The sequence below is a fragment of the Lonchura striata genome, chromosome 10, assembly GCF_046129695.1.
Source record: "Lonchura striata isolate bLonStr1 chromosome 10, bLonStr1.mat, whole genome shotgun sequence".
In the NCBI taxonomy this organism is placed as follows: Eukaryota; Metazoa; Chordata; class Aves; order Passeriformes; family Estrildidae; genus Lonchura; species Lonchura striata.
This window is the reverse complement of record NC_134612.1, coordinates 21725606-21746845: the sequence shown is the minus strand read 5'-3', so window position 1 is coordinate 21746845 and position 21240 is coordinate 21725606. Positions and strand designations below refer to the sequence as shown.

At 42.0% G+C, this 21240-nt stretch overlaps 1 protein-coding gene across 1 annotated transcript in view; it reads left to right on the top strand.

Moving 5' to 3' along the window:
• Positions 1 to 15631: 15631 nt before the first annotated feature.
• Positions 15632 to 21240, top strand: part of NAALADL2 (N-acetylated alpha-linked acidic dipeptidase like 2) — a 413827-nt gene continuing 408218 nt past the window's right edge. The window contains exons 1-2 of the mRNA XM_077785540.1: positions 15632 to 15717; positions 16215 to 16433. Of these exons, the coding sequence (XP_077641666.1) occupies positions 15632 to 15717; positions 16215 to 16433 (305 nt within the window). The remainder of the gene's footprint in view (positions 15718 to 16214; positions 16434 to 21240) is intronic.

Here is a 21240-nt window from a genome sequence, read left to right as displayed (position 1 = left end):
CAACATGATTGTATATGGGAACTAATAAAAGGGAAAGGTTCCCTGAAGCCGCAGGCTATGAAGTGGAGTAGAGCAAGGTGATTAAGAGAGAGTTAAGAGGTATTAAACTTTGAAGGAAAAGGCATTCCTCAGTGACATGTTAATAGATCCCAGGAAAGATTTGTTAATAGACTAAAAATTGAGAGGCTCTTTGTAGGCAGCACTAAGTAAAAAGTAAATCACAGTTTCTCCATGGGGGAGGTTCACTTAGAACCTGGAGAAGAGAGGAGAACACCCAGGGTGCACCCAGGGCTGCCTGGTTGGGGCTTGGAGCCCAGGACACAGGAAGGACACAGGGAGGACACAGGGACACAGGACACTGGGCTGCTCCCAGTGGTGCTGTACCACAGCTCTGCACAGCCACAACTGGTTTATGTCTTCCTTCCCATCACACTGAGCACATGAGTGAATAAAACCTTAAGATTTGGGTCGACAAAGGTTTTTATGGATGTAGTGATTTCCTGAAAATTTCTTCTGGGGTATGAAACACAGAGTGTGACACAAGATATAGCTAATTTTCAATTAAAACACACTGTATTTGGGCAATACCTGAAAAACAAAACACGATCTCATCAAAGTCTGAACCTTGTAAGGATGCTGACCCCAGTAAAAAACTTCATCTGGCTGGTATGAGATACTAAAATTTACTGATAGCAACCCAAAAGCAATCATAATCAGGGTGGAAAAAAGGGCAGTAAAATGTTTGTCTTGGCCTGATCTTCTTTCTGTGATCTCCTTCCTAAGCTGACATATTGGAAGCAAAAAAAGTGACAATATTTCAGAGCACACTCCTCTCTAAAAGGCAGAGAGCTCCAGAACAAGAAATACTGTCTCTTGATAATGAAAGGCTGATTTATTCTTGCTGCATTATAATAAAAGGCATCATATATTTTGTGACATATTGAAATCAGTGGGGGATCTTTACCTTTTACCAGTGGGGCAATTTCATTTCTCCATGTCCTTCTTCAAATGCACCTAAGGTCCTTGGACTTTCTAACACAAATTCTAACCTGCATATCATAGGCACAGTGAAAGTGGCATCAGGACCTTTGGATGAGGCTTTGGAGAGGACTGGATGTAATTGCACAGCTGTTATTGCACCATCAAACACAGCCCTTTTCTGCAAGAGGCAATCCTGCAGATTTGATGACAGGGAGTGGTCTACATGGTGACAAGAATTAACAAAACATTTGCCTAAATTCTGTTCTATGTGAAATGGAACTGTCCTAGGGCATTTCGTTGCTCTAAGTCATAGGGATTTTTTTAGACTATTTCCATATTAATAAGAACTTAGTTTTTTCTTCTGGCTTTTGTCTTCCATGAGGAATACCCACCCTCTTCTTGTAGAAGAGGGGGAGTGACATATTTGTTTGGGAGTTTTTGATTGTTTTTATTTCAGTATTTATTTCTTAATTGCGAACAGTCCTCTTAATATCTACTTTCTGGTGAGCACAGTAAATAAAGAAATTATGCATTTATTATCCCTTTTTATTTTTAAATGTATAATAGAAGGGAAAGCCATTTAGCAAATCAGGTACAAAACTAAAATCTATGTTTTAGGAGCTGCAGGGGAGCTGGAAGAAAATTGGCTCTTATGATGAAGCATTATTCAGTCCATCACACATGTGAAGTACAATTTTGCCCCTGAGGTTAAAAAAATGGATGCTTTTTCCCTTTCTATATAAGCTTGGAATTTGGAGGATTTTCTTTGTGTGCATTACTGTACCATGTGGCAGTGCCTCTTGCACTTATATTTGGGATATGCTAAGAATGGCAAGGCAGATATGTGTCTACTTGCAGAGTGAGGCAGGTAGAGGAAATAGGGTCAGGACTGTCTCCAGTTCTGCTTCTCCTCACACACCTGCTCTTCACAATGGGAAAATTATTTTATAATTTGTTTTTTTTCTGGACCTGTTTCAATATTAATTTCTCTTGATAGAGAATTAATAAAACTCAGTGGTGTTTGAATTAACCTGTCTGTATGCACAGTTGCAACCAGAGGCTCTGAGCTTTGTGCACAACCTGTCTAAGTTATTAGGGAGCCATCGACACTTCCATATCATCCCAACATTGCCTGGGCTTTAGGGCTGTGTCTGTGGTTAGGGCTGCCTCATGCTCCTTAGCAGTGATTTCAAGGTAGGCTAAATTAGCCATTAAGTTATAAACTCAGGGACCAAGTGACCTCTGATTATTTGAAAGAGTATATTGCTATAAGCCATTAATAAATATATCCCAAGTGGTGGGAATGGGTGTATGGTGGGTCCCCTCCTGGGCAGAGGTTCAGCAAGCAGAATTTTCAGTATCCTGGGCATGGAGAGCAGAAGGAAAGGGGGATGTGCTGCAAAAACATCTCTTCAGCATTTCCCTTCTTTCACGTACAGCTTATTACCTTTAGTGTCACTGTGATGCATGAGAGTGACTGTGAGTGATGTTGATTATGTGCTGTGGGAAGGATGGAGTTTGAATTCTCCTCTTTGTCTTTCCAGCACTTCTTTCTGGTACAGAGTAAGATTATTTTCTTGCCTTTTCCTGTTCCTCTTCAGAGCACTCCAAGAATACTAACAGCGTTCTTGTTCTGTGCTTTGCCGAGCACGGGGCTGTGAAATCCAGCTGGCACTTGCACAGAGATTCATATGGAGAACTGTCCTGGCTTCCTCCTCTTAACCCTCTAGAAGGCCAGTCATTCTATTTTTCAAGATATAAATTAATAAAATAAAATGAAAATGCCAGAACAGAATGTAGAAACTGCTGTTGCATCTAACTGATGTGTTAAGACTGCAGCTTGAAGATAGAGGGCAAATCATGTGAAAATGTTAGTACTGTAAAAGAAAGAACAAGGTTTGGAGAGAAGGAAAAATAATTTAAAGAATATTCTAAGCAAAAGTGCCAGAAGGAAGTTGTACATATTTCAGAGAGACAGATTGGGCAAAGATGCCTGGCAAAGCAAATCCTCGTAGCAGAGCTGTTAAAATGGCATTGTCTTAGAGCAGTGAAAGTCTGTACTCTGCATTTCTCTGCATGAGTTAACCTGACCCCAAGCCATTGTTTCCTACAGAAGTGGAATAACTTGATAGGCAGCAGGAGGCAAAATTATTTCAAGTCTTTTGGCATTGCTTCCTGCAACCAAAAAAAGTAAACACGGACATCAGCATGTAAACAGGATGCTCAGCTGTAAGTTAGAGCAAGATGTAGCTTGTTCTACATTCAGCTTTTCTAAAAATAATTCTGCTTTAGTAAATAAGACATTCTGTATGTGTATCCTACTTCAACACATTTCAGATTGCCGTCAACAAACTGTAGGATTTTAGTAGAAGGTGTTTGCTAAATAATAAGTAAGGCAAACTGGATTTACTAAACCAGACCTTCTCTGTTTTTGTTGTTAAACTTCTGTATGGAATATGCTTTTCTCTATTTAGATAAATGCTGCTAGGGATTTACTGTTCTATTTGTGAATGTGGCTGTTCTTGCAAAGCAGTCTTATGCCTGAGATACTGGGAAAACCAGGAGGTGGGTGTTCTACTTCTAGTGCTGCATTACTGTGTTTTTCAGCCTTTTTTTTTTTTTTTTTTAATATGTATTTTGGCAAGGAAGATCATTTTCTTAACCAGAAAAATGTGAGCTCTTCGGTTTCTAGATAAAACTGCTGCAGTTTCTTTTGGAAGTCATAATTTGGACATGTAGAGCTGCATCTCATAAAATAAACCATAGTCCCACAGTATCCTGTGTTGACTGAGTACAGGGAAACTGTAGCTCTATGGGGGACCTGACAGCAGCCCCCCTGTGCCTTTGAGCAAGTTACCAAGAAGATAGATCCAGGCTCTTGCAGCACTGTATGGCTGGAAGCTGAGAGACAAAGACATAAACTGAAGTCACAGAGGTTTACGTTGAATTTAAGGGAAAATTTTTCTCATTTTTAGGCAAGTCAAGCAGATTTTTTCCCAGAGAAGTTGTGGAGCCTCCAACTGTGGAGATTCTTCAAAATCTGGTTGGATAAAGCTCTGGGCTGCTGTGGCAGAAAGCAGTTTTGAATCATAATCTAGTTGGTGTTTTATGTCAAAATCTGATGCACCTGTATAAACTTCTTTTTGACCTACATAGATATAGGAGAGGGCAAAGTGAGGTATAGCCTGGGAGATTTCTTCTTGTGACTTTCCAGCAAAGACAGTGTTCTTAACATTAGATATGACGTAAGAATATAGTAGGAACAGTGCAACAGGGTGACTTCCTGACTCCTTAAATAAAAGACCCAGATTACATAAATTACACTTGAGAATTTCCAAAATACAGTTGCTATTAGATTGTTGAAAGGTAAGTCAGATAACCTGGCAATAATGGTTGTAAATAAGGGAAATAATCCACATTTTTCCCTATCTAGATATGGCACATTTTGTAACATGCTGCAGAGGTAGTGTCTGGTATTAGCCGTGAGTGATGGTGGTTGAAGAGAGAACTCAAAGCTTGTAAGGAAAGTTGCAAATCCAAGGAAAGTGTTAATGGAAAAGGGGCAGTTGCCTCTGGCTTGGAATTTTTGTCTCTCCACACATACACATCCTGTGTTATGCTGCAGTTATAAAACATCTGCTTACTGTACCTGTTTGCCTCTAACCCTTTAGCTCCACGTAGAGAAATGTGAGGAGGCACAAATCAGTGTGTTAGGAAGACTTATTTCCTTTTCAGAAGTGTGTGTACATCATTGCAGACAATGCACTCAACAGCTTCAAGTGGTCAGTCTCATCACAGGTAGGTAGCGAGACCAGGTGAACAGGTTCTGTGGTACAGGTTTACCTCATCTGGGATCTTGGTGTAATGTGCACCTGGTCTGCACCAAGAAGTAGACACATCTGAGGAGTGGGGGATTTCCCACTTCTAGAAATGTAAGTACTGCACTTGCCCCTATAGCAGAGATTTTGTGGATTTAAATATCCAGATGGTGGTACTTGGCAAAAGTCACATCTTACATGGTTTAATTCACGCTACAGTTGTTCATTTTGATGCTGTAGATTACTTCAGAGTAGGAAGTGTTCAAAATGAAAATGTTTGTCCGAGACCATTTCTATTTCAAGTCTATGAATAAAAAGAGAAGAGGGGCTGAAAGGAGAAGCTGCTGGCTGTTAATGGTGGTCTACTGGTGTGACTGTTTTAAGTGAATAGACCATTGAGAACAATGATGATGCTTTCAGTGCATAATACCTCATTTTAAACAGCCAGAGAGTTTTTAGAATGGCTCTGGCCACATGCCGTCTTCACCTTAACCACCAAACTCCTGCTGCTAAAGAGCATTGCACCAGGAGTTTAAAACTGGGCGCTGTAGATCTTGGGGAATACATTTAGTGGAGGTAGTTTGGGGTACAAGCTGCAGGTTGAGCTGAGGGACAGGGCCCTGAGGCTGTGAATGAGGGCATGGGGACCTGTGCCAGGTGAGGCACAGGGACATGGCAGGAGCTGAGGACCCCTGGGCTTTCCCACCCAGAGACTATAAGGGATAAAAGCCCTGAGATTCCTTTGTTTTAAATCCCTTCTTGGAAGCACCAGCCCAACCTGTTGTCTAGTTATTATTATGATTAAAATGTTTAAAGGATCTGGATGTCTGTGACTCTGCTGTGGGAAATCTGGAGTCGAGCTGATGAAGAAACTTGGTCCTACTGTGAGTGGAGGGGATGTAGCTGAGAAGGGGCCTCAGCTCCAGCTCAGATGGTGAGAGTGACTCCTGGATGGTGGGACAGGGAAGTTTCCTTAACAGTAGATATCAAACACTCTGGTGCTGAATTTTCTCTGCATGCTAGGGGAAACACTTTTGTGGGTATATTCTTCAAACAGTCCTGACTTTTGCAAAAGATGTCAAGAAATCCCCACGACTGCGTGGTACGAAACTGCCCAGGAAGAGGCAAAGGCTGGAAAACCCTCTGCTATCTTTTTCCCAGTGTATACATGTTATGCAGTACTTTCTTTAAACTTTATATTCTAAGGATTTTGTTCCTTGGCTGGATGGAGCTCTGAGCAGTGCTCCAAGATGATGACAGGGAGCCTTCAGTGAAAACTGGCATGTGCCTTGCAACTGAAAATGAAGGGAGATTCTTGACACGCCAATTCCAGGTTCAGGGTGCTCTGATGGCTCAGCAGCTTTTAACTGAGGGAGTGCATTCACTTATTGGTGTAATGCCAAAAACCAGTGCTGGATTCATTTTATTTATTATTCATGTTATGGAGTAATTTTTCCTCACTGTATAGGATAAAATAAAATGTGGCACTAAAAAGGAAGCTGGTGATGCTGCATGTTCTCTTGGTTAGATAGGAGAAGATGCTAAAGCCAGTATAAACTCAACGTGAGTTAATGAGTATAATTATCTGTTTTCAGCACTTATCCTCTAACAGATCATTCATGCTACCCTAACAAGCAACTAGGTTGGGATGAAAATTGTTATTTGCATCTCAAACTTTGCTAGTCATAACCACTGGAGCTCTGCATGAAAAGCAAGGAAGGTCAAACTGCATGAAGCTTAGTGTGCCATCTGAATTCCAGGTACTACTTGGAAAGGAATAAAGATGTCTGGGAGAAAAGAGCGTATTGCTCTAAAACATTAAAGTGCAAAAGAAAACAGGCTGTACTCTGCCATCCTTAAAACATAAGATGTAAAACCCATAAATATAGGCTGTATTTTTATGGGCAAGAACAGTACGTTTCTTGGTCTGTTGCACAGTCAGCCTTTTGCCATACTAATTGCTAAAATCATAAACATCTGTAGTTTCAAGCTGGCTGCTGAAGCTACACACTAAATCTTTATACAAAAATTTAAGAAGTAAAAAACCAACACAGACTATAGTGACTTTTTCCCAAATTCTCCTCTAATGACACTGTTCTTCTAATAAAGTGATTGGACTTTCTTACCCCAGCTAGGGATGCTGCTAAACCAAGTTGAAATGCCCATCTTGCTGGGATTATCCTTCAGGCACTGTTTAAATGATGCACCAGCAAATACATCGACTTTAACTTGACATTTGTTGTCCTTGCTGCTTTCCCCTACTGGTTCTACAAGACACTGAATTTTTCCCTTGGAGTCGTGAGTAGTGTTTAAGGAAAAAGAAATCTGTCTTTATTCTTAGAAATGACATTTTTGATGATGAGCCATCCATTTTCTTTCACTTATGAACTTTAAATTGTATGCTGCTTTGACAGCATTTTTACTCATGGAAGTATCCAGCTACACCATCACACTTCAAAAAACCTCAACTGTTCACAGCCAAATTGTTGTCTTGCTCCATGCACTGATGCTTTGTATGAAAGTGAACCAGAGCAATGAAAAGCTATTTATTACATGATGGCATCTTCAGGCCTGTGTTAGTCTGAAAAGATATTTAATTTTACCTAAGTTGCTACCTTAGTAGTCTGCAAGTTGTGTTTTGCTTTAAAAGTAATTTAATTACCCTTAGTTTTAAAAGTTTTGGCCATGGGAATTAAAACTGTTACCAATCCCAAAATACCAGCTGAAAAGAGAATAAATGAAATTACTAGATACTGAAGCAGTCATGCCTCTCACATGGTCCATCTTGGATCCCTTCTGCCCAGAATTTTTTAAAAAAGGCAAGCATTTCCTATAAAATTTGTATATATTTCTCTGTACCAGTTTCTGCTATGGATTTCTTTATCTTGACTGGAATTAAAGCCCACGCACTGACAGAAGTAGTGTGAAGAGATCAAGTGGGATTCATCATGTGTCTTCTGTTTTCTTGTACCTTGCAGTCGCAGAAGTGTGCTTGAAATGAAAATGTTTAATAAGATACTCTATAGTAGCCCGCATTAGGACAATTAAATCAGGTATAAGATGTTCCATAAAGAAAGTGTAAGCCCTGGACAAACAAAACCCCAATTTATCCACTTTAATCTATACCAGGTGTTTTACTGGCTTGAGTTTGCTTTTGCTATGTGCAACAAATGAGCAGCACTGACAGGTGCAGGTAAGTTTTTGATGAAATTCTGGTCTCCTCTCAGGTTTTCAATTATCTTTTAGTGTTTGCACTACTTGACTCCTTTTATTAGAGTTTGTTTGGGTATGTGTCCAGGAAACAGTGAAGAATTACAGCCACCAAATTAGAGAACAAACTTTATGGTATGGATTTCATAGCAGCTCATGTAAATGTTTTTCCTGTTGAGCTGTAGTGTGACAGGGAATTAATGCACATCCTCTGAAGCTACCTTTGAACCAGCAGTGAGCTGCCTTCTATTCCTGTACTTTGTGTAGTCTCTTATGTCAATGCAAAGGACATGAAACCAATGTTAGAATGTATTTTAACTTTTTTAAGAGGGTTAGGTTGGATCACAAGGCCAGGTATGGATTTAAATTGAAGTTTCATGAATGCCCTTCCATAGAGGACTTGCGAGTAGCAGAACCTGCTCTGCTGTGGGTACAGCCACAGGACAGGGCAGAACACCATGGAAACAGCAAAGAGGGTACAGCTCTTGGGTGTTCTTCATGCTTTTTAGATATTTAAGTCTGAATTATGGCAGGCACAGGCCTCCTGACAGCAAGAGAATTAAGAATGTGTGAACTCCTACAGGTTTAAGCAGGTGCAAGAAAACAACCCCAGTGCAGTGGGATGGGTTATCCCTGCTGTGGGCAGTGCTGCTCTGTGAATTGATAAAAACTGTGGTGTTTGGAATGGAAATAGGTGATGATCCATCAGTCTTCACTTGGATCTATGCTGAAAGTAACTCTACCACAGGCTTACAGTGTGAGCAAAAAGGCAGATTTCAGTGCCTGTGCTCAGCACTGCACTGAGAACAGGATGCAGCATGAGCTGAGTGGCAGCTTCCCACCAGATGCACGAAGGCTTGAGTCTAGCTCTGTCACCACTCCTAGAGTATGGTTTTGCTCTAATTACAGTTTTTAAAATATTTCAATTTTTTACACACTGATCCCCTGGAGAGTTAAAACTCAAATGTCCTTGATTCTATTGATTTCTGTGAAAATTGCAACATCATTTTATCAGGTTTTGATTTAATTGGTCTGCTTGAGGGAGAGAATTAACATAGCATGTATAGCCCCTATTTAAGTGTACCCAGAATTGTATAATAGTGAAGATTGTGCCAAACAAACAGCTGGGTTCTGTCTGGAAAAGCTTATATTCTGGTGGCACAAACAAAAATACACAATAAATACAAACACAGAACAGCATGTGGCCATTGCAGTTGGTAGTAAATTGAAAGAAATTAAATTCTTCTGTTTCTGTGATGTTTTTCTGCTAAGTGCCTCGGAATTATAACAACTTGTTACTGTTTCTTTGTATGGACTATCTCTTGACATACTCTCCTTTGAAACAGAGCTTCTGTTCCAATATTTGGATTATTCAGCAGATTTCTTCTTATAACTTTCACCTTCTTTCCTTGTTTTGGACTCTTGTGATAATTCTGCTTCCAAGTTATAGTATCTCTCCATCACGGATGGTTCCATATGGTCACTCAATTCATACAGTTAATTTAATTAGGTTCCTCTATAGTGAAGCACTGCATGGGCATAAGCTCTAGTGTCTCTCCTGATGGAGCACTGGGCAAAAGCCCTCACTCATGAGGACTTGCATTGGGATGTGGTTTTAATTATTTAAATACTTACAAAGACAGTCAAAAGCTACATTAAGAAAGCAATGTTATACATTTCTTTAAAAAACAAACGTAAGGAGGTGAAGTTTACATTTAATCTAATGAAAAAAAAATCTGATTTCTTGCTATTTATAAACAAGACTAAAAAACATTTACCCTCTTATATATTATTTTCTTATTTTTCTGACAGCAAACTTGGGAAGAATCCTTCCCACAACAGTGGAAGCTTTTTTTTTGTGTGTCTTGTCAGAGATAAGGTGACTGTGTAGAAAAACAATGATGATAGGGATCTGTAATTACTTGTGACTGATGAGCATATCTGACACCGTTTCCTGGTATGCACTGATAATTCTCTGAGGTAAGAGGGAAACAGACAACTTCCTCTGCTGGCAGTAGATATTTTATGTTCAGGATGCTGCTTGTGGTGAGGTTTTGGGCAGGATTGCTACACCACAGCGTGAAAATATTAGGAAAAACAATGTGTGTCTGGGGAGTATCTGTTAAATGTTTCTGTCTTTCAGGTTGGTATAGTATGAATAAAGAGAAAATGAGTCTTGGGAGACAGAGAGCTCTTTCAGATGTCAGTCCTCCAATTAACTCTGTAAGGGCACACCAGAGCATCTCTGGGTAAAGGCCATCTGTCTTTTTCTCTTAATATGAATGGTGGCAATAAAATTATTTTGAGTGGTGAAAGAAGATTCTCTCTTGGGAGAAATTTGTCTTGATTCAAAAGTACTGATATATGCAAAGTCAGGACTGGACCCTGTAGCAGCTTTATTTTAAGCTGAACATTTAAAATGTGTATGATACTTTAAAGTTTCTGAGAAGTTTTGGAAATGTGGACTAGTCTGAATTATGCAGAGGTCTTAGAGCTGAACTAACTACAAACAAGCTTTCAAATCTATTACTGAGCTTCAAAACTACCTCTACCTGAACGGCTTAAATGAAATACTGTGCTCTGGAAGGGTAAGAGAATATTTAGTTTAACTGCACTTTATCCTGTGCTTCTCAAAATGATCAGTTTCAGGACAATCATTAAAATCACAGGCTATGTGTTACTGTCCTTGGAAGCAAATGATACATTGCAAGATTTGTGGGTCTTTGTCTTTTATCACAGCAAATTGAATGTGTCTGTGTCAACAGGGGGTCTTTTTAGATTGTTCCTTATTTTGCTAGGCCTGCTACTTTTACAGAAAATATTTTGAGTTAATAAAGAACAAAAATGCTGATGTTCGTGGTGGTTTAAGACTTGCTGTTTGGTTTAAGTCTCTTTTCTTGCTAAGTACTGGCTATAATGCAGCTCCAGATGAAATCAACCAGTAATTAGGGGTTGTCTCCTTTCTATCTTCTCCACAATCTTCAGTAGTTATCTCTTTTGTTCAAAAACAACTGGAGGTCAGGTTATATGAAGAAACCCCGGGATGAGTTAAACGATCAAGACCCAGAAAAGCCTGGAGCATTGTAGTTTGTAGTGTTCCTCCTCCATTTGGAACAAATTACCTATCCCAGCTTCAAACCTCAGTAGGGAAGAATATAAATTGGTTTTTATTTAGTCTTAATGTTGTGTTCGCCATCCTAGCTGCGCTCAGAGTATTTGCTGTAAGTGCGAGCCCTGCAGGTTGCCAAAGGGCCACTTGCAATGCTCTGTCTTCTGCTCCTGTTCCAGTTTTGCTGTGTTAGCCACCCTGGATTAGAAACCTAAACAGGGCATCGAGCATGAAGGGGAGAAAGCTGGAGAGGAGGCAGGGAAATCTGGCTGAAGAATAGTATTTCATGGTAAAAAAGTGTAAGAGGATCTGAAAGTGCCAGGCTTTGGTGAAAAAAAAAAAAAAAAGGGTAGTTAAAAAAGAGGATATATTCTATAAACAAGATTAAAGGAAATTAAATTGAAGGATTAAGGCTCAGCTTCTCTACCTGTTCTCATTTTCTGTTTCAATTCACAAAAATCTCCTAAAATCCACCAGTGATTATTCTTTAAATAATGAAGAAAGCAAGATGCATGTGTTCTCCATAATCTGTGACCATAATCTTTATCATAGAAACTGTTTCTCTTGTGAAATGACTTGGGGTGTTGTGGAGCCCTGCATATGAGGGGTGTAGATTATATTCACTTGCATCTCTTGAATGAGTGGGTCTGGGGTTCTCTGAGTGCTGTGTCCAGCTCTGGAGCCTCCACTATAAAGATGATTTGGACCTGCTGGAATGAGTCCCACAGAGATGATCAGAGGCCTGGAGCATCTCTCCAATGGAGTCAGGCAAAATTGGGGTTGTTCAGCCTGAAAAGGTTCTAGGAGACATCAAAGCCCCTTCCAGTACCAAGAGAGCTGCACAGACTTTGGGGAACTGCATCTTGCAGCTTAAGGATACAGCTTTACTGAGTGGGAGGGGAAGGGTGGGGACAATCCACTGCAGGAAAGCTTTGACAAGAAACAGGACTTCCATCTCATTTCAATATGATAGATTTCAAAGTTTAAAGAAAATGTGATAAAGTAGGGAGTCATTTCCTTTACAGAAAAAATAATCATGCTCTAGTTTAAGCTTGTCTAAAATTAGAATTTCCTGCTTTTGCTAGTTATTCTTTGTAAGGCATGGATCAAGGGATAGAAAAATTTCAGGTGTACTTCAGAACCCCAGAAGTTGTTTTGCATCACTATGCAATACTTAAACATGAATCAGACCAATTCTTCCAATTGTGTAAAGCCATTTTTAGGGAGGTATTTCACTGCTTATGGGACGATGAATAATTAATGGCTTGCCTAAGTATGTTGCATTCCTCCCTGTTTAGTTATCCTTTCCTGAGTACTTGGGAAAGCCATGGTAGCCCTTCTAGGCCGAATTTTGTTATCTTCTCACTTTCTCACAGCTGTACAACCATGCACTCCTTCTCTCTGGATCAGAGGACTTGACTTACAGAGTTAGAAACATTCCCTGAGCTAACCTGGAGTTACTTTAGGAGGTGCAGTGAGGCAGTTCAACACTCAGGATACCTGCTACAGGACCATCAGCTCTAGTGAGTTTCCATGATCCATTTAATGTCTTCATTCTTTGGAAGCTATTGCTGTTAGCAGACTTTATAGGTAGGTAATGCTCATTTTTGTTGCTTTGTAGTGTTATTTTTCCAAATTAATTATTTAAAAGGTCATTTTCCAAGGTTGCTAGGTCTGAAATGACTGTTCTTGGCAGCAGCTCCAACTGCCTCTTCATTTCATTAATTTTCTTGCTGAATCATGGATTTGTTCTGTAAAATACATATATCCAATTAATTTTTCAGTATAAAAGGCAGAGACTGGCCATAAAAAGGAATTTTAGACTTTCAAACTGCATTTAGCAGATGGTTTTAAAGGTATTTAATATCTTGTTTCCTCAAGTGGGGCTTCTGTTATTTAAATGTGTGGTGCCTTCAGCCTGTGTAAAGAAGGAGGACTTGACATTCCAGGCATGCTTACCGGTCCTCTTGGTCTCAGAACCTTCCTTGATTAAATGCTGCGGGAATGGGTGATAAGGGGCAGGGCTGTAGGTCCCTTTCAGACCTTTAAAATGACAGTTTTAATGCTGTCCTTCTCCTGCACTGGAATAAATAGTCCTGCCAACTACAGTGATCAGTGTCCTCCAGAAGGGGAGAGGACATCACCCTTCACAGTGTCAGTTCACCGGCGTGGCAGCCAGGTAGGATCTTTCTTATATGGGTCGTAGACTGGACTCTCTTAAAAATTTAGATTTTTCTGTTAGTTAATCGAATACAACCCAAAACCCGCAGCATCAAACCCAGCAAGGATTAAGGGAGCCACGAGGTGGCAGTTCTGCTGCACAGAATGCCTAAAGCTCCATCACTTTGCAGGCTGGTAAAAATACGAAAAGAAACAAACCAACCCAACCCAACTTTCACCTACAGAAGGAAAGTAAACTTATTCTTATAAATAGTCATTTAAAGTCAGGAGTTAAAACCATCACATGGATTTCTTTGAACCTAACCAGGAGCTGGACTCGATGACCCTTGTAAGTCTCTTCCAACTCAAATTGTTCTGATTCTGGACTAGACTTTTTGGAAAGCAAACACTTAGAAACTCTTATCCTCTATCTCAAGTCAATGGGCATGTTTCCATGCCCATTTCCAAACTACCCGATATTTTTTTGATAAGGATGGATGTGCACCAATACTGATGTACACCTGTCAATGTACAGTTTTCATGCACTGTTTCCAAAGTTTTAGGGAAGGTTTTAAGTTTATATTTGATTCTTTTGCGTGTCCTTTTCTAGCCAGGCCACAGGAAGTTTTTGCAAAATGTAATTGCAAGAATTCTTTTTCTTCATAGAGTAAATCTATTTAAGTTTCCCTGGATGTTGGGGCATCATTTGATTTTTTTTTTTTTTTTTTTTTTTTTTTTTTTTGGTGACTTCTAGAGTGTGTGGTTGTCATTTAGTATAAAATAGAAGCTTTGGCAGTTGTCTCAAACTTTTCCCTTTGGTTGCAGCTCTGTTCTGTGGTAACCAAATGCTCTCTGTCTGTGATCTTAGACGAGGCCAATGCTTGGCAAAAAATGTTGGGAAGGGAGAAATTCTTACAACAGCAGCAGGAAGACAAGGGTCTGGGCAGCAAAGCTCGCCTAGTTTTAGCAAAAAGTTAATAGAATTTTGTATTTGATTGACTTCTGGCTATTACTTAGAAATTAAGAGACTTGTCTAGGAATTTCTTACTAAGAGTCACGAGACTCCAAAGAGCTTTCCTGACAAACTCCTAACGAGTTTGGAGCCCTGTGTGAAAGCATGTGGGGTCATGGCTGCTGCATTTTGCAGTTGGAGATGATTTCTCTGCTGCAGTGTCAGCTCACACTTGTGCCAAGCTTGGGGCTATCTAGAAGTAGTTCAGTAGGTGAAGCAAGGAAATGTGCAACTGTGGTGGAGTCAAATCTGTTTTAAACTTCAGCCTCAGCTTTTCTCACCGAATGGGCATGACTGGCTTAAGCTACACAGCGCAAAATCCTCCAGTCTGGAGTGACTAACAAAACCAGTCTATAGCCATGGCTCGTACCTGCGGGTGGTATAGAAAAGAGAAGAATGTAGGAAAGAGCAGAGTTATAACATGATATTGCAGGAGATTAAAAAATTGTGAATACAAACTGCTGAATCATGCTTTGAGTGAATGCATTTGTATACCTACAAGCCTGACAGATTTCTTTGGGCATGAAAAGTACACCTCCAGCTGCAGCTGTTCTGCTTAATGGTGAAAAAAGTACTTTATTAATGAGGATTGTAGACTAGTTCACCTGCTCTGTAGTGACCACAATGCTGTTTTTTTTCTAAAAATGTGTTCAGTGCTGCAGCAGTCAAGCCAGACTTTCCCATTAATACTTTATTAGCAGAAGCCAGTTCTGTTATAAATGCTTGAAATTTGCTTTTCTGTCTGCTTCTACATGCACCATATGCCTGGAAGACTTCTAGAAGACTTTGTTTTCTGCCTTTTCTGCAGCAGCTGCTGGGCTAAAATGCCTTTATTTCAATAGTTTTTATTCAGTAGGGAAAACATTTTAAATGTTCTTTTTTTCTTTCTTTCATAAGCGTCTTTCTGGGAAGAGTGGCTGGACATATTTCTCCTTCTTAAAATGAACATTTCTACCAGTAATTCCCTTAAACAATACTAAACCTGACTTCGGAGAGTGAAATTTATCAGTCTGATGCTTCTCCTGCCTTTGTTGAACAACTGAGCCCTGTACCTTGTGTGGTAGCATCCGGGATTACAGGGCAAATCGTAGATTTAGGGACAGAATTAACAGCAAAGTGCTTCCAAGCAAAACTAAGTCATTAATCTGGGCCGGGGAAATTTGTTTTAATAAGGAGGCAGTATTGTAATGACGGTGCATTCAGGATCAAAGTTTGTCTTTGTGAGAGCAGTGTAATCGCGGCAGTGCAGACACCTACAAAACTGCGTTGTGGTGTGGCTGGATGCTTCTGGGCTCAGTTTCGGGTGTGCCCGCAGCGCTGGGATGCTCGGGATCCGCGGGGATGGGCTCAGTTTCGGGTGTGCCCGCAGCGCTGGGATGCTCGGGATCCGCGGGGATGGATGACCCAAACACAGAGATCCACTCTGGGTGCGGATCCTGCCGGGAACGCTCAGCTCCCCTCAGCTCCCGGGCTGTGACTTGTACAGGCACAAAAAGCTGCACATCAGCAATTATCCCCCCACAAAAGATGCAAAACAAGGCTTGAGCACCACCGTTGCCTGTCAGACGGTACAAAAGGCTGAGAGAGTTTGGGCAGTTCAGCCTGGAGATGAGAAAGCTCCAAGGAAACGTCAGAGCCCCTCCTGGTTAAAGGGGCTAACAGAGGGTTGGAGAGGAGCTTTTGATTAGGGATGGAATGATACGATGGAGAATAGCTGTCGGTGCAGAGAGGCTGGACCTAGATTAGACACATGAAATAAACTGTTCCCTGCGCGCTCGGCGATACCCGGCACGGGCTGCGCAGAGAAGCCGCGGCCGCCCCGTCCCTGGCAGCGCTCAGGGCTGGACAGAGCTGTGCGCACCCGGCTCCGGTGGAAGCCGTCCCTGCCAGCGGCACAAGAGTTGTAACAAGATGCTCTTTACAGCCAAACCATTCCGCGCTCCCGTGAAACCAAACCACTCCCGTCCCGTCCCGTCCCGTCCCGTCGCGGCGAGGATCGGCGGCTCCGGCGCGGCCCCGCGGGCGCTCCCCGGGGTGGCCCCTCACGGCCGGGGCCGGGCGCGCTCCGCTTTACGGCTGCTGAAAACTCCCTGGGCGGGCCGGGCCGGGCCGTGCGAGCCGGGCACCGCGCGGGGCAGCGCAGGTACCGCCGGGGGCAGCGCGGGGCAGCGCAGGTACCGCCGGGGGCAGCGCAGGTACCGCCGAGGGCAGCGCAGGTACCGCCGGGGGCAGCGCAGGTACCGCCGGGCACAGCGCAGGTACCGCCGGGGGCAGCGCAGGTACCGCCGGGGGCAGCGCAGGTACCGCCGGGCAGAGCGCAGGTACCGCCGGGGGCAGCGCAGGTACCGCCGGGCACAGCGCAGGTACCGCCGGGGGCAGCGCAGGTACCGCCGGGGGCAGCGCGGGGCAGCGCAGGTACCGCCGGGGGCAGCGCAGGTACCGCCGGGCAGAGCGCAGGTACCGCCGGGGGCAGCGCAGGTACCGCCGGGCAGAGCGCAGGTACCGCCGGGCACAGCGCAGGTACCGCCGGGCAGAGCGCAGGTACCGCCGGGGGCAGCGCAGGTACCGCCGGCTCGGACGGACCAGGGGCGGGCGGGACCCCCGGGCTCCTCACCCCGACCCCGCGGGGACCCCCGGGCTCCTCACCCCGACCCCGCGGGCGGGATGAGCCCCGATCAGCTCCGTGCGTGGCTTTTTTTCTAAAAGTAACTCAGAACTCGGTGGAATGGAAGGATCCGCGGCTGCTCCACCGGGACCTTGGGCGCTCCGGGCTGGAGGTGGGTTGGGGCAGGGCAGTGCGCCGTGCACTGTCCCGCACAGCCCGGGAGCTCCCGCTCTCTCTCCATCCCTGCTTCCCACCGCCCGCTCCGTGTTCTGCTCTTTGCTTTCTGTTCGCTGAGAAACAGGACACGAGCGCGGTCTCGCCTGAGTTTAGAAGCTGAGCGATGTGTTTGTTAAATGTTGAAACAGAATCCCCAAAACGCAGAGAGCTGTGTCGCGTGCTGAACACTTGCTGCGAGCCGTGAGCGCAGTCGGGAGGATGGCAGGACGCGCTCCCGCTCGGGATTTGGGGTGTGCTCAGGGTACCAGAAACGCAACCGGCACATTTTGCAAGTTTCAGTCTAGGACGACATTGTCATTGTCGCCCTTCTGTGTGATCCTCAGTGTCTTGGTTTCTCCGTCCATACCGAACTCCTTGACTTCGGCAGGTGTTCGTCTCTGTAACTGAGAGGCCTCAAAATTGTAATTAAAACAAACTCCGTAACGAGCATGGAGTTGACACTTGCAAAACAGCACTGAGGCATCTCGCTGACTTCAGCTGAAACTTGCGGCATTGCTGCTGAGTCATGAGGACAGAAATATTCAGGGAAGAAATAAAGAATTTAGATTTTTAACCCTGATATGAACAGCCTGTTTCATGTTGGCTTATTTATTGCTTGGTGCATATTTCTTGCATTTACAGGCAAATTTATTTGTTCAGTGGTTAGCATATGGAAAGCATTAGATGACTGAAACTGTAACTATACCAGTCCTGTATATCAAGCAATAACCGTATGTATTTTTAGAATTTTAATCTAAAGAGCTCTTGTATGAGTCCCAGTACATCCATAATGTAGCATTTATCTCTGCTATCATCAAAATACTAAAAAGTTTCTTCTGAGAATTTTGGTCATGGATCACATTCCCAGTGCATGTCTTAACTGTATGGTAATCTACCTGATTAAATAATGTCAAATCACCTGAAGCAAGCCAAAGAGTGATCTTTTGTAGTTTACCTTTAGCAGGTTTTTTTTCCCCACTGGAGTTTTTAAATTGAAAACTCTAGAGCTACAAACACAATATTTTCTTTAAAAAAATAATCTATCCCACAGAAACACACTTTTTTTTTCCCAAGTTTCATCAGCTATTTCTTGGGTTTTGTGTCTATCTAAACTTAGAAGTTTTTTTCGCATCCTTAAAATTATGAGAGTTTTACATTGCTGAAGATGTTGGCTGAAATGAGACCAACAGGTCACATTGTTGGATGATGAAGCAGTACTTTTGTTTGTGATAAGGGAAAACTGGGGGTTTTTTTGCCTTTAAGAGTTGAGTCCACATTGTTTATCTGAAGAAGAAAATAACGTTTAAATGGGAAGAAAGTCAGAATTGTCTAAGTTAATAGCAGGATGCTCGTGGTTCACATGGATGTCACAAGTTGCAGTTTTTTGGTAGCAACTCCCATAGTCAGGCTGGATCATATGACTTCCCGCTCTGTTAATCTTCATAGCTGAAGTCTTTGCCTGTCACTGCTGTGGTACATACCTGCATTATTTTTTCCCTCTTTTTAAATAACCTCAGGGTATGAATACAAACCAGACAAAAATAGACCTTCAAAGTGCTTTATCTCCCCCTTAATAAACAGATTTATTTCAGACGTTCTTCGTGATTCACATGTAATCCTCCAGGGAACGTGTGCTGTAGATCTTCATTATGGTAATCTGTCAAATAGACATTTCTAAATCCTCAGACTTTTTCAGTGGCTCTGGATCTTCTACTCTAAACATAATTTTGTTGTCAAGGCCAGCATTCCTGCCATAGAATTATAGTATAGAATTATAGTATAGAATTGCCTAAACTCTACTTGGGAAGTATTATGCTTTCTCGTTTTGTTTGGTTTCGTTTTCTTCTTTTCCAACCCTCTCCTCCCCTGTGATGTTTGCTTTGGTGTTTAGACACATGCATTATAAATACATTTATAAATGAGCTCATTAGGAGTATGCAATGTAATATGAGGACGTCATTGATAGATGGCTCTAAATGAAAATTTAGTAGGATTGGGATCCTCTTTGGCATTTTTGTGCAGATTATGCTTTGGTTTGCTAGTAATCCAGCTATGAAATAGGCATTATTTGCAGCTGTAGGATACAGAGCAGATACTGATGGGAAAATTGCCTCCAGTAAGTAACTCAGTGTTCTGACTGAGAAGAGTTTCTAGCCAGGTGAGGATCAGTCTCTTCTCCTGAGTAACAAGCAGAAGGACAAGAGAAAACTGCTTATGTCTGGGGGGTTTTAGATTGGATGCTGGAAAAAAATCCTTCACGGAAAAATGCTGTTGCGCATTGGAACAATCTCTTCAGGAGACTGGTGTAGTTCTCATCCCTGGAGGATTTAAAAGATGTGTAAATGTGACACTTGAGGACACAGTTTAGTGCTGGGTTAATGGTTGGACTCGATGTTCTTAGAGGCCTTTTCCAACCTAGGAGGTTCTGTGATTCTATCAGCAGTTGAAAACAATGCACTGTGTTCTCAAAGACTTAGCAACATGTGCATCACAGCATGTCTTGAGTCTGTCAGTGTGCCTGGTTAATGCTGCTGTGCAGAGAAGCAGCAAAGGTCACTGTTTATCCTCCAGTATAGTTCCAAAAAACTGATAATCAAGTACACCTGTCACAGCCCAGGCTGAGAGCAGAAGAGCAGTTGTATTCTCTCAGCCGTCTTCTTGCTGTGGTATCTGTTGGTCAGTTGGGATCTAGTAGGGAAAAAAATACCAAGACTGCATATCTGAAAACATAGTCAAGGAGTAATCAAATGAAGGTTCACCTACACTGCTTCTTCTGGTTTCTTGTGCAAATGTGTTTGTAGTTCTTTGTACTGGTACTGAATAAAAATGTGAATATGCTGTTATTTATTACTGACCTGTTACTTGTGTTAAAAATTGATGATAGAACACTATTGACATGGGTTGTTAACCTCAGTAAGCCTTGGCTTTGAATTCAGGCTGGTTAACTCTATACACTACTAAGTACAGCATTCCACCTTTATCCAGAGCCAAAGGATTCAGCAGTCCCACAGTTTTCTTGGGCTTCCTCCTTGAAAATCAGAGGGATTTGTCTCCCAAACAAATGTAGGGAGGGGAATATATGCAACAGTCATCTGGGAAGTTGAATTAGTAGAATTGTTGGGTCTGTTCTTCAGTTTTCTCTGGATTGCTTGTTTTAGCTTCTCAGTTAACTGTTTTCCATGTAAATACAGATTGATTTGAGGTAACTTGGGAAAAGCTCCAGTATGACCCAATCTCTATATGACTGGGCAGGAAATGTACCGTGTCTTTGTGTTTGGCACTACTGAGATCATGCCAAGAATTTCTGTCAAGTTTGGGTGCTCATACTTCAAGCAGGATGTTAGAGTCAAAGAGACTTCAGAGAAGAGCTCTAAGAATGAATAAAGGCTGAAAATAGCTCCTGAGGGAGAAATTCTAAGAACTCAATATGTTAAATATAATCAAAGAGAAAGGAGGGGAGTGACTTAATTGCAGTATTTAAGCCTGCGCCTTGTTAACAGAAATTCTGTGATGAAGAAGAAAATGATGGGATATCAAGATCCTGTGGCTAAAATATGAGCCAGACACATTTGCAGTAGAAATAAGAACTGCATCTTCAGCAAGGGGGTAATTTATTGCACATTATGGTAGGATATTCATCAAAGGAAAACTTTAATTCAACTAGATATTCTTCCTTTAAAATGTACCTAAGTAAAACTTAATTGAGGGCATGTGTCCATGTGCTATACAAGTCACAGCAGATGATCAAAGTATTTTTTTCTGTATGTAAATACTTGCATCTACATAAAAAGACAAATCATAAAATATGGTTAGCCCAGGAGACTGTTGAAATTAGAACAGAACTGATGGATAACTGAAGACCTTTAAATGCCTGAAATGCCTGGAAACAATACACAATAGTTAGAGTTGGAAGAGATATCTGGAAATCAGAGTCCAACACCCAAAACTAAGAATTCTAAAACAAGAATTAGTTTTAACTATACTGAAGGTTGAAAAGTTTGGTTTGTGAGCAATTCTTTAGCAATGCGAAGATGTCATTGCACTCGATTTCTGCATTAGGAGGTCTCGGCCATTTTAAATAGTAAATTAATGTGCCAGTTGCTAAGATTCCTTACAGGTTTTCATAAAA